General features: G+C 60.1%; 1 protein-coding gene across 6 annotated transcripts in view; it reads right to left on the minus strand.

Moving 5' to 3' along the window:
• CTNND1 (catenin delta 1) overlaps nucleotides 1-12,634 on the minus strand; it is a 31,381-nt gene that overhangs the window by 6,086 nt on the left and 12,661 nt on the right. For 5 of the 6 annotated variants that reach the window (XM_050896812.1, XM_050896814.1, XM_050896813.1 and 2 more), the window contains 9 exons: nucleotides 9,597-9,715; nucleotides 8,453-8,772; nucleotides 7,234-7,305; nucleotides 6,795-6,953; nucleotides 6,045-6,577; nucleotides 1,520-1,983; nucleotides 1,224-1,407; nucleotides 816-933; nucleotides 13-166 (listed from right to left, as the gene is read on the minus strand). In XM_050896812.1, the coding sequence (XP_050752769.1) occupies nucleotides 13-166; nucleotides 816-933; nucleotides 1,224-1,407; nucleotides 1,520-1,983; nucleotides 6,045-6,577; nucleotides 6,795-6,953; nucleotides 7,234-7,305; nucleotides 8,453-8,647 (1,879 nt within the window). In that variant the 5' untranslated portion in view covers nucleotides 8,648-8,772; nucleotides 9,597-9,715. The remainder of the gene's footprint in view (nucleotides 1-12; nucleotides 167-815; nucleotides 934-1,223; nucleotides 1,408-1,519; nucleotides 1,984-6,044; nucleotides 6,578-6,794; nucleotides 6,954-7,233; nucleotides 7,306-8,452; nucleotides 8,773-9,596; nucleotides 9,716-12,634) is intronic. The other variant, XM_050896815.1, reaches the window with a different exon arrangement.

Here is a 12,634-nt window from a genome sequence, read left to right on the forward strand (position 1 = left end):
CACCCAACAAACCTTTGCCCTTCTTGGCACCAAAGCAGCTTGCAGCATGGGGCCCAGCGTTGCTGGCAGGGGCCAGAGGTGTCTCCTGGTAGCGCTCGGCATGGGGGATCTCACGGTGGACTTGGTAGGACAAGTTTCTCAGCAGGCACACACAGTTCTCCACCAGCTAGAGAGAAAGCCAGATAGTTTGCCTTGGAGCAGCACATACCCATCCCATGTCTCTGACTGAGGGCCCTGTCACAGCTTGCAACCCAGAGCCAGGCCAAGGGGCTATGAACTGGGACCAGGGGGATACACAGCTCCATCTCAGATGCCTCCCAAAGCAGGCATGGCCAGTTCTGCGGGCATGAGTTCATACTCTGCAGGGCCAAAAATATCTCTGCCATAAGCACAAAAGGTCCAAGGAAAGGCTCAAGGAAAATCCAAGCCAACACCTCATCAAGGCAGATCAGGGAGCCCTGAGCCAGGGGATACCAGTGTGGGGATGAGTGACACCACTAGACGCCTGTTGGAGGGCCAACATTCCTACTGCAAACTGCAGGCTGAGTGCCAGACACCTCCTAGTCAAACAGTACCCAGGTCACATCCCACACAGGCTCTCTCTTCCCGAGTGGAGATCATGGAAAGGCGTGAGCCTGGACTGGGTTTTCCCAAGCTAGTCCTGTCAGAACAAACTGGTGAAGATTCCCCCCATTCATTCTTCATCGTCTTGGGATGAACCCAGCTTCAGCCACCATGAACAGCAGAGCACTGCTAGAACTGGTTGACAAGGGCAGAGCTCTACATGTGCCCAGACAACACCCCCACCATGGTACCTTGCTGTCCGAGTCCTTCTGGCCGATCTCAGACTGGACGATGTAGATCAGGGCATCCACCAGCCCGTCACATTCCCGCAGCTTCCGACGGGCCTCGCTCCGCTCTGAGCTCACGTTCCTGGCAGGCAGGAGAGAACCGTCAGGCAAGAGACAGCTGCGGGCAGGCGAGGAGCAGCCCACATCCAGCAGAGCTCAAACCAGAGAAAAGCTCCTGTAGCTCCCCTCCGCTGAGAGAAACTCCTTCAAAATCAAGGACTGCGTCACCAGTAGCTGTTCTAGGAGAGCAGCTCCTCTGCAGACCTCCTTTGGCAGTCCCAGAAAGCTACCAGGAACAGCCAGGAAGGAGCGTTACAGCAGCCCCAACCCACGCCAGCTCTCTGCCAGCAGTTGGTAGCCCACCTCCCATACCTAAGGCAGCCAGCGGTGTTGGTGAGCACCGACTCCCACTCGATATGGCGGGGTTTCGAGTCCTCATTGGGTTCCCGCTCCCAGCCTGAGCGGGGAATGACAACCTCATCAGTCAGAGCATGTAGTGCATGATCCACAATGGCCATCTTGATGGAGTCGTGCGAGGACAGGTTCCACAGTGTTCCTGCAATGCCACAAGCGGGAGGTGATCAATCGGACCACGTGGGCTTAAAAACCCGCACTGTGCATCCCTCACCCAATGGATTAGGCCCTCCTCTCCTCCCTGGAGCCATTACCTGTGATGACCTCTGTGAGGTCCATGTCGTGGGCCTTCCGCAACAGGCGCACCAGAGCAGGTACCCCATCGCAGTTCTTGATGGCAATCTTATTGTCTTGGTCCTTGCCGAAAGAGATGTTCTTGAGGGCTCCACAGGCACCATAGTGCACCTCTTTCTTGGGGTGGTCTAGCAATCCCACCAGCACAGGAATGCCCTTCAGCTTGCGCACCTCCGTCTTCACCTTGTCGTTACGGTAGCAGAGGTGCTGCAGGTAGGCGGCCGCGTTGGACTTGACGGCGTCCAGACGGAAGCTGAGCATGGCTATTACCTCCGGCAGCTCTGGCTGGCGCCAGTTACCCGGGGCCGGACCTCCTTTCCGCAGGCTGTCCAGACTAGCCAAGCTACCCCGCTCGTGCTGAGCCAGAGGGGCCCAGTAGTACCGGTCGGGGGCCACTTCATCCACCAGCATGTCTTCATAACTCCTAGGAGAGAAGACAGCAGGCATCAGCATGAGCGCTAGACCTGGGGGGGATGCTGTGCCCCATCCAACCCACCAGAAGATGGGCTGAAGCACACACAGTGTCTAGTCACCACCTCCCTGCTGGAGTGCACCGGACAGACTCCCATCAAGGGCTGGGAGCCAGGCGGCAGAGCAGCGTGGGGGCACCTTCCTGCTCCCCACGCAGGGTCCAGGTGGAGTCCGTAGCTGCAGGAGGCCACCCCCCACACATCCCCAGGCCTGCTCAGGAAGCAGGCGGTTGTTCCCCAGGTAGAAGGCAGCCTCAACAGCTAGTCCAGTCCCTTCCCACCCACCTACCCACCGGGTTTAGCTTCGGGTCAGAGGCTGTGTCACCTCTGCACAACCTCCCGGGAGGCAGGGGCCAGCCCCCGAGGCACAGAGCGCCATTTGGGCCTGCAGCCACTAGAGGGCAAGTCCACACCACAGCAGGCTGCAGGCAGAGCTCCCCAGGCCCATCACACCAGCACTGCCTGCGCCCAGCAAGCGCCCAGAGTCCAGTTTCAGGCCGTCCAGTTCCCTGCTGCACCGCCTGGCTGCATCCAACACTGCACCCCGTCACCCCAGCTGCCCCGCAGCAGCCCAGGACACGCGAGCTGCTGCCAGACCAAGCCGCCGCCATTATTTCAGAGCATCGTGGCTAGAGCAAAGGTTTTGACCCAGGATGGGGCTCGAACTCTTCTGCCTGCAGATGCCCAGTGACATAGGCAAGTTGCACTGCTGCCCAGGGGACAGGCTTAGTTGGGCATCAAGAGACACCCAGGCTCCAGGGATCAACCTCACTGCTCCCAGCTCAGGCACGGGGAAGAGCTGTGGTCCCACACCCCCTGCCCTGGTGAAGAGTGGTTCTCCCGCAGACCTAGCAGCACTGGGAATGAGCCCCAACAAACAAGCACACGGAAGCTGAAAGGAAGTGCAACTAGTCCCCCGTGTGCCAAGGTGACATTTAACACCCCCAGTACACATACCACACAAAATCCCCGATTCTCACCCTATTTTTGTAGTCACTGGCAATATAACCCTTCCCCCACCCAGGCAGAGGAATCCAGCGATTTCCAACAGAAGGGGATGGGAGGGGACTCGGCACTTAAATGGAGGGGCCTGACTGCTGCTGCCACCCCTGCGGTGCCAGGGCACCGAGGAGCACAACCAAGGTCCAAGATGAGGTAGCATCCTCTGGCTCACATCTGCCCCGGGGACTGCTCAGCCACCTTCTGAGCTCCCAAACTAGGTGCAGGCAGCCCCCTGCCGCTGAGCAGGCAGGGAAAGTTGCAATGAAGGATGATAACAGGTTCTGCTCCCTACGCCGCCACTTCCCCTACAGCCTCTGGTACAGTACTCGCCACAACCACCAGCTCCGGGTGGGAGCAACTTCCACAGTCACATCCCCCTCGGGTGCTGCCGCACAGCTGCCTGCACTGCAGATGGTGGCAGTGGGCTGCAAGGCTGGCTTTCAGCATGTCCCGACAGGGAAATGTGCTGCTTGCCACATAGCCTGGCTACTAAGAGATGCCAAGGAGTCCGGCCCCTCCAGGGAGTCACTCCCCCCTGCTGTGGAGCACGGCGCTCAGTGCACCATGCCAACCACCACCACCACCCCTGCAGCAGGACAAGGCAGGAGCAAGACACAGCCAAGTGCCAGCATTGCAAACAAGCCACTCAGTGCTTGTCAACACGGCCAGCAGTTGACCTTGCTCCCATGCCAGGACTCACCCTGAAAGTGAGCTCCTGCCCAGCCGCAGGAGTCATTCAGTGCTGGATCCCACCCTGCCCCTCCAGGTGAGATGGGGCTGGCAGGGAGGGGGGGAGCACAACCTGCGCTGCCGCTGAACCCCCCCTTGCCTCTTCCCCTGCAGAGAGGAGCTCTGAGAAGAGCCACAGGAGAGGGGACCCATGCGCTTTGCGGCCGATGGCAGCCAGCACGCGCTGCGTCTCTCAGCTCAATGCGCTCCTTCGTCCCCCGCGTGCCTGGCAAGCTGCCTCCCTGAAGGAAGTCATTAACAGCCAGGCCCCTGCTCAAGACAAACATCTGAGGCAGGGGGGATGCTGATCTCGCCTGTTCCCATTCCTGCAAGCCGGGCGGCTGAGTGCAGATGGTAACTGAGAAGGCAGGGGACAAGCCAAGCTCAACAGTGCCTGGATTCCACAGATTGCTGTGATCTTTATCGGTCTGCCTGGGGAGGGACAGCCTGCTCATGAGCCACGCCAACCCATCTTCCATACCCGGAACCATCCCTGCAGGACAAGGTGACATCTCCACCAGGGCTGCTCCTTGGCCACGCTTGGAAGTGGGACCTTCTCCATCTGTTGTGACCTAAGTCCCCCGGTCTCCCACCTGGCTGCAGCTCCCATACCTGGCTCCACATCTGGCTCCTGTGACTCCTGTCCTCCAGGATCTGGAGGGGCAGAAGGAGCACAGACACCATCCAGCCCAGCAGAGAGGACTTGTGGTCTCAAAGGCCAAGCAGTTCAGACCGGGCCGTCCAGGGAGGGCTCCGGCGCCGATGTGCTGGGCAAGACATGAATCCAGGGAAGGCTTGCAAGCCAGACCCTTCTGTCTTGGCTGGCATTTGCTCCCTCCGAAGCCCCAGGCTGGAGAGAAGCAGCCATGGGTTGAACACACCTGCTTAACCCCTTCTACCCAAGCTGCTCATCGAGGGGCTAGCCACGATGGCCACGTGCTCAAAACTGCTAACGCTGGCTTCTTGCAGGCTGCTTGAGTCGGTGGAGGCAGCAGGGGCAGCAGCCTTGCCTGCCCTCCTCTAGCCGGCACAAGCTTCACAAGGTGAGATGGGCCGGGGAAATCAATCTGGGTGAACAACTGCTCCGACTGGTTCAGCACAGCAACAGAAACGCTTGTGCTGGCACAAGCCAAAAGGACAGACAAAGCTCCTCCTTCAGTCCCTTCAGCGGCCAGGAGCTACCATGGATTTACAGTACACACCTCAAGAAGGGCTGGCAAGAGCCTCCTTTCCCTCGGGTCTCTCCCTCCTGCCTCTGTTTTGTGCCCTAGCAGCTTTAGCAGCCTGTGCTCAGCCTTACCTGTCTCCCCCTGCCCCAGGGCACTCAGGAGATGCACATCCATCCTAGCCTGCTGACACAGCCCCCTCCCCATCTCTGGGACCCAGTCTCAGCCCCTTGCTCCATTCCTACCTCACCACCCTCTGAGCCGTCCTCCAGCACCTCCCCAAAGCCTGCCTGACAGCCCAGGCAGCAAGCGGAGCTGGCTGAGAGGCTTAAGCAGGCAGCAGCAGTGTTTGTGCAAGAGACACAGCTGGCACAAGACACCAGTCTACAGGAGTCATGGCCTCAGGCATGTAACATCCCAGGATGCCCAGCCGCTCGCCTGGCAGGGCGGTTCAAGGACCATCAAGACCCTGCTCTGGCTGCCCAGGGGCAGCCGCAGTCTGGTGGGGCGGTTGCTCAGCAGTCAGGCTGGAGGAGCCGCCGATCACCCACAGACAAACGAGGGGGAGAAGCTGCTACCGCTGAACAGGTCGAGCAGCTTCGCCCGCCCTGCCCCGCACCAGGGCCGGGCCGGGCTGCAGGAACGCTCCCCGGGGCACTGCGGGGCTGAGCCTCGCTCACCCCAGCCCTGGGCTCCGCACAGCTCCCCGGGGCTGCCCTCAGCTCAGCCAGAGCGGGATCGCGAGGCTGCTGCTGCTTCTGATGCGGGGCTGTGCCACGCACCCCGCATCAGGCACGGTTCCCAGCAGGATGAGCCAGGCCGAGGCGGCACAGATGAGCCTGCCGTCTCACTAGCAGAACGGGTGGCACAGAGAGGGAAGGGCCCGGAGCTACATCCAACTGCCCGGTGGAACTCCTTGCTGCAGGATGACCGGCTCAATTAGCACTGAGTTTTAACCACCAATTAAGCAGACAATTAGAAGCGGATGCAAGTTTTCTCCTGTATGAGCCGCATGTGACTCAGCTCATGGTATTGTCTCTGCAATCTTCCTTCCTCCCAAGAGGGTGAAGTTAAAGGGACCCCAAAGCATCCCTGCCCCAGTGCCTCCTGCCGCATACCTGAGCCGCCGCCGAGGATCAGATGGGGTCCCTGCCCGCCTGGCCGTGCCATAGTCAGACATAAGCCCGTAGTCCACATCTTCAAAGCCCACGCTGCGCTGGTCATCCTCCAGGCCGTACGGCTCAGGGTGGAAATGGTTGAGGTCCATGTTGCTGCCCCCGACACGCACTTGAGGCTGGGGGCCATAGATGTCCTGACGGCTGGGGGCCCGGTAGGTGTCCATGGAGGGGCGGTAACGCTCATCAATGCGGGTGACACGGGACAGGCTGCCGTAGCTGTGGTCGCTGCCCGGGTAGCCGTCCTCGTAGGGGCGGCTGTAGCCGTCAGGGTAGTGGTAGTTACGAGGGAGGGTGGCTGTGCCCGGCTGGCTCAGGTAGCTGCCAGGGCCCCCGTTGCCGTTCTTGCGGAAGTTCCTGTCCATGGTCTGGACGTAGTTGCTGGTGACGGGGGAGGTTTCCAAAGGCAACCCATCAGGCCCCACCGGCACCTGCTGCACTGTCCGGGTGGTCACAGTCTTCACCACTTTCTTCACCTAGAGGGACGGATGCAGGACACACTCCCATCAGGAAATCCACCACACCCCTCCGTCCCCAGATTCTCCTTCCAGCCCAGCACCTTACTCCAGGCAGATTTCACACCCCATTTCAGCTCACAGCATGGCAAGCTGGCAGACATCACGGCTGTAGCACCCCAGCCATCAGGGTCCCTGGCCAGAGCCCTGTCCCTCCATGCTCTCCCCAGGCCTGTACCGTGGTCTCTGTACGCCGGGTTGTCCCATCGTCGGATGTCTCCACAGACACAACCGACATGGCTCCTTCTGGGTCCTCCTCCATGGTGTACGTCTCCTCCACTATCTGGCCCGGGTCCTGCATCCTGGGGATTGTGCTGTACAAGAGGTGGCTGTGGTCCTGAGGGGAGCAAGGGACAGGCAGTCAGCCCCCCACCGCCAACATGGGCCTCCCTGGAGTCAGCCAGCCAAGAGATCTCACCTCTCAGGGAGCCCTGATATCCCCTTGCATGGGAGGGGGTACCAACAACCCCACACCCAAAGCCCCTTCAAGCCAGGGCGGCCACATTAGGAACACAAGTCCCCCTCTCCCAGCTAGGGTGGGGACACTGGAGCCCTGCCCCTGCACCCCCCACCCGGCAAGCAGGCTGCCCACAGCCAGAGGGCTCGGCTCCCCTTACCTGCGGCCCGTTGAGCTTCAGATCTGGATATTTCTGCCTTTCCAGGTCAGCATCGCCCAAGAAACGGCCGTTCTGAAACACACAGCACCACAGCAGGCCTGTTAACTAGACTGATCTCCCACTGCCAGGATCCCGTGTGTCCATCCCCCCCTCCCGTGCCAGGCCCTGAGCAGGCCATCTCCTGCATCTGACAGACACCCAATGCACACCCTACGTGTCACTCCCAGGAGAGCAGCATGCTCCTTGGGGGTCTGTGCGACGTGCAGCAAACCATTCCCCATTCCAGCCTGGAGAAGAGTTAGGGGACACACCATTCAGCCCCCCTCCAGACATCCCAGCTCTCCTGTGGTGCCCACACGCTCCTGATGGAACGGCCAAGACCCTTCCCTGCTCCCCAGCACGGCCCTGGAGACCTTCCACATCTGATGCAGGAGCTGCAAGCGACGTCCCAGAGGGCCCCCAGGATTGCGAGGGAAAAGTGCGGATGCTCGGCGGCTGATTGCAGAGTGCTACCGTTTGACTCTCTTGCGCTCCCCCTCTGCCCACCCCTTCCTTCCCCCTGACCCACACGTCTCTCCTAGCACCACCACCTTCCACAGCCGGAAAGGCACCTGCCTCCTGCACAACACCACGCACCAGCCCTCCGAGCACCCCTCTCCAAAACAGAGCCCGGGAAAGTGAGAATAGGAGAGAGACCTCAAGCCAAGGCAGATGAAACCACATTTCCAGCCCTGTAGAGACAAAGAGATCTCTCCCAGCCCTGGTTTGGCTGTTTGGGGGATAGACCGAGACTCCAGGGATTTGCCCATCGTCACACGAGAGGGAGACACACACACTCCCCCACAGCTATACACCAACCCCTGCATTTTGGCCACCTTCCGAGAAGCTGAGTGCAATGGGGAGCAAAGATGCCCACGTACTGAACACAGACAGCCTCCAACCTTCACAAAACCAAACCAGAGCTGACCTGGTAGCAAGAGCCTCCAGGCTGGCTCCTTCTCCCCAGAAGACTCTGGCTGCTGAGGTAGGTTTGCACATCCCCAGATCACCTTCAGCACCGTCAGTGTTACAAGACCAGCCTAGCCCTCCTCCACTTCACATATCCAAGGAGGACCAAAGGAAGGGAGCCGGGCCTGGGGCTGCCCCCACCGAGGCAGGATTGACACGGACGGGGGCTCCGGGAGCCTCCGCACCCACCTCTGCCGAGGGGGTTTTTTACCTGGTGCCGCCGGGTGAGCGTGCCGTTGGCCAAGCCCGGGCCGGCGTCCTGTGGGGAGACCCGGACTCGTTCCAGTTGGGCTGAGACATGGCGCCGTTCCTCCTCGAGCGCCCGGGTCAGCTTCTCGAACTGTGCCTCCTGCTCCTTGACAGAGGCAAGGATGCTGGCGGTCGACTCCACTTCTGAGTCGTCCATGGGTGACGGGTGCCCAGGACGGGCAGGGCGGGGGCGGAGGGCACAGGGAGGCACAAGCGGAGGCGGCTTGGTGTCAAGGTGAGGGGAAGAAAAGGGACCCAGAAGGGCAGGAGCCCCTCTCTTCACTGCATGTGATTTGGGGGAGGAAAGGAGGAGAGAAGAGCGGTCAGAAGAGACTGATTTCATTCAGACAGATTCTCAGAACAAGGGAAAAAAAAAATTATCTCATGGCATTAACACCCATTCCCACCCACCACCAGAGCTGGCAAGAGGGTCTCAGAGCAGCACAGCCCCAGGCAGGACTCAGATGCTCCTTGCCCCAGCTTTTAAGCTTGGAGAAGCGGCAGTTTGGGGGCAGAAGGTCCTCCCCCATCACACCAAACAGTTGGGGTTGAGCCAGGTTCAGAAGAGCTGCTGCGTGCTGAGGAGGTTCCCTGTTCCCACAAGGGCCCTCCTCGGGCTGCAGGAAAACTTCTACTACAAGGAAAAGCTGCCCGCAGTCAGCAGCGGGAGAGAAGGGCACGTCCCTGGGGCAGAACAGGGGACACTCCCGCAGAATGAGAAGTGACCCACACCCCATTATTTACTCCAGGGAAGGGCTGAGGGAGAGGGCTGTGTCACTTATCTGCTCCCTCCTCCCCAGTGTGATAAGAGGTGGGGAGACAGCCCCAGCTCCACAGCTCCTTCCTACCCAGGAAAGCAGATGAAGTGGGACAGGATCTCCCTAAAGGGGACCCCGTGAGACCCTCTGCTGCCAAAACTCACCACCCTCCAGGTTCTCACCAGGGCTCTCAAGGCTGCAGCCGCCCCAGGAGGCCCTCAGCCCACAGATCTAGGGACAGGCATTGGCTTGGACCCCTCCAACATCCCCTCCCAAAGGAGAACAGTGAACGAGCACACCACAATCAACATATTTTGATAGAGAAAGGCAATATTCTTCCATACAGACCTGTTAGAGGAGGAAGTTCAGGTTTGATTGGCAAAGGCACGGGACAGCCAGGTCTAGACGCAGAGAGTCATGGGAGAAATAGCCCAGCCACCACAGTGAGGAAGCAGGAGGGAAGATAGCTGCAGGGACAGCAGGAGAGGAGGTCAAAAATCACACGAGTGAACTCAAAACAGAAGGCAGGGCAGGCAACAGACTGGGGAAACGGGCTCCTCTCTCCCACCCCCTCTTCTCTGATGGATGGAGCAGTGTCTGGAGCAGGCCGGTGGTGTGGCAAACGCGGCGCTGTTCCCACAGCAGCCCCCCAGCATCTCCGACTGTTCCCCACCGACGGGGGAACAGCACAGGCGGACAGGAGTAGCAAAGGCTCAGCCCTCCGCCCCCCGCGCAGCCCAGCTGAGCCCCAGCAAGCCCGCCACAGGTTTTCCCAAACCCATGCAGTCATGGCAGGCGTGTGGGGACTCGTTCGAGCCAGGCAGCCAGCACAGAAACTGCTTTCCCACGGTCTCCAGCATCGGCTCTGCCCACTCCCCCAGTGCCACCGCCCCGGTGTGGCTGTAACGGTGACCCGGGACCAAGAGCACGGGCAGTATTGCCCCTCCGCAGAGCCCTGTCCCATCCGCCTCCCACAGCCCCACGCTCCCTGGCAGCCCTGCCCCTCCAGTCCCAGCCTGCAGCAAATGCTGGTTCAGAGGAACTCACAGCAGGGCTTTTTGGTTTTTTTATTAACTTCCCACACTATCTCAAGTGTATCCAGATCAAACCCTTCCTGAAATGCCTCCCCCACTCTCAGTGAGTCCACTCCTCCCTGTGACTCTGCCCCACTCGAGCTTCCCTCGGACACAGGCAGCCCTGGCGCTTATCAGACACCGTGGCACCACCATGACTGAGCCCAGCAAAGCAGGGTGGATTTTTTCCAAGTGCTTTCGAGGCTGCCTGCAGCACGTTTGAACATCTGGTTGCTGCCACTCTGTAATCTGCCTTCATCAATAAAAAATCCAGTTCTTCTACTCGTGCCCATGTGGCCATCAGCAAGAGATGAAGCCACGGCACACGCACACCCGCTCCAGACTGCTTCAGCTCCCAGCGCCAGCCCAACGTGGGCTGGGATGCTTGCCGGCCAGTCCACGCCCTGGGAGGAACGCAGCCCACCACTCTTGGCTCAGGAGCCCAAGCAGGCTTTCAGAGGCTCCCAGACATGACTCCTGGCTCATGCACGCAGCTTTCCACTCCTCCCACCTTGCAACAGGTATGCCCTAAGGCTTTTTTCAACGGATTGACTCCCCAAGCCTTGTATGGAAATGCAGGGACGGCTCTGACCCTTGCTGCTCCGAGGTCTCACCTGCCCCACGGATTTGCAACAGAGATCCTCTGAAGGAGAGGCTTGGTGGCTCCCAGAACAGTACTGACACATCCCAACTCTCACCCTCGAGCCAAACACTCCCCATCTTTGGTGGGCATCCACCCCTTCAAGCAGGGACACAGACCTTCTGCGACTCACTGCAGGTCACCGTCAGTCCACATGGACACAGAGCAGGTCTGCAGGGCCCAGCTCCATGGAGTCCTACTGCAGGGAGGCTGCTGCAGCCAGCCAGGTGCTGGGGAAAGGCAGCCCAGACCACTGACCTGGTCCCTCTCCCCCAGAAAAAGGGGAGCATCTCCTTGCCACATCCCAGACTTCTCCAGCGGGTCAGGGGATGGTCCTACCACCCAGACACCCCACACAACTGGAGCATCCAAAATCCCAGTCAGAAGCCCCATTAGCTTGTTGCGATTCATTTCCAGAGTGGTATTTCACCAAGCCCTTTTAAAGGGAGGAACACCCCCTACAGAGAAGGGATCCTCCACTACACGACCTTGCCCGAGCAGCTGTGCTGCTACGTAACAGCTCCCCAGCCTGCCCTCGACCATCTCTACACAGAAGAGGCAGATTTTTGGGGTGCATGAGGATGGAGCCAGCATGCTGGCTTCAAGGAGAGATTTAGCTGAGCCCCTGGTCTTGTGAACGGGCTCGCTTGCTTGCAAGCAGCCTCAGTACTGAGCAGCGAGTGGAGACCAGCAGGGATTGTCTCTGCAGGAAGGCACGCAGAGGAGAGACAAGCAACCCCAGCAGATTCCTCTAGCCCTACGTGGCTACCAGGCAGGCCCTGTGCAGCCAGCAACACCTCCTCAGCCCCAGGTTCCACCTCTGCACATCCCCTGGGAACACGGCCTGGAGAACGTGGAAGCTAACAATGAAACTTGCAGGGCCTTTAAGGGCCCCAGATAAGGGGCCAGAGCAGCCGTGAGGCTGTTTCCTTCCCGTCCCTTCCACAGGGAGTAAACATAACAGCAGGGGGAAGGAACAGGACAGGTCCCTCGCCCGCCAGCTCTCCTTGTCCCCTTGCACTCACAAATGCCCCTCCAGCCCAGGCAGGAGGAGGTGTGGGGACGCACACAGGCCCCCTCCTTCCCCTTTGGGCCACCAGGTCAGAGCAGAAAGCCTCAGGGAGAGGAGGCAGTCGAGGGGCTTTCAGGCAGCCTGTCACGTCAGGGCAGCCAGAGGAGCGGCTGGGCTGTGGTCCCAGGCTGGGTGAAGCCCATGGCTCTGCAGACCCATCAACAGTGACCAGTTGATGCTCGAGTGGCCACCTGAGGGTCTCTCCACCGGATCAGGCCATGTTAAGCAGCGGGGTAGCAACTCTGAGTGTCTGGAGCCTGCCCTGCATGCATGGTTGTCACTCCTGCCCTGAACAGCAGGCACGGCTCCATCATGGGCAAGAGGTGCCAGCAGAACAGGGTACCCGCTCTGGTACCCGCTCTGGGAGGCGGCTCTCCCAGCTCTCCCCCTGGGGCCTCCACCATCAGGACACACCACCTCCCTCTGCTCTCGTTCCAGCCATCTAGTCTTCATCGATCTGGAATTAAAGACATAATTACCGAGAGGCAGTGCCAGGTCCAGAGAGGTTAGCGAGCGCTGCCCCCAGCTCTCCCTGCAGACGCACGCCAGCACCATCCCAGGCTGGAGCACAGCCGTTCCCTTACAGCTGGCTAACACACAA

Source organism: Gymnogyps californianus, chromosome 5 (assembly GCF_018139145.2).
Source record: "Gymnogyps californianus isolate 813 chromosome 5, ASM1813914v2, whole genome shotgun sequence".
In the NCBI taxonomy this organism is placed as follows: Eukaryota; Metazoa; Chordata; class Aves; order Accipitriformes; family Cathartidae; genus Gymnogyps; species Gymnogyps californianus.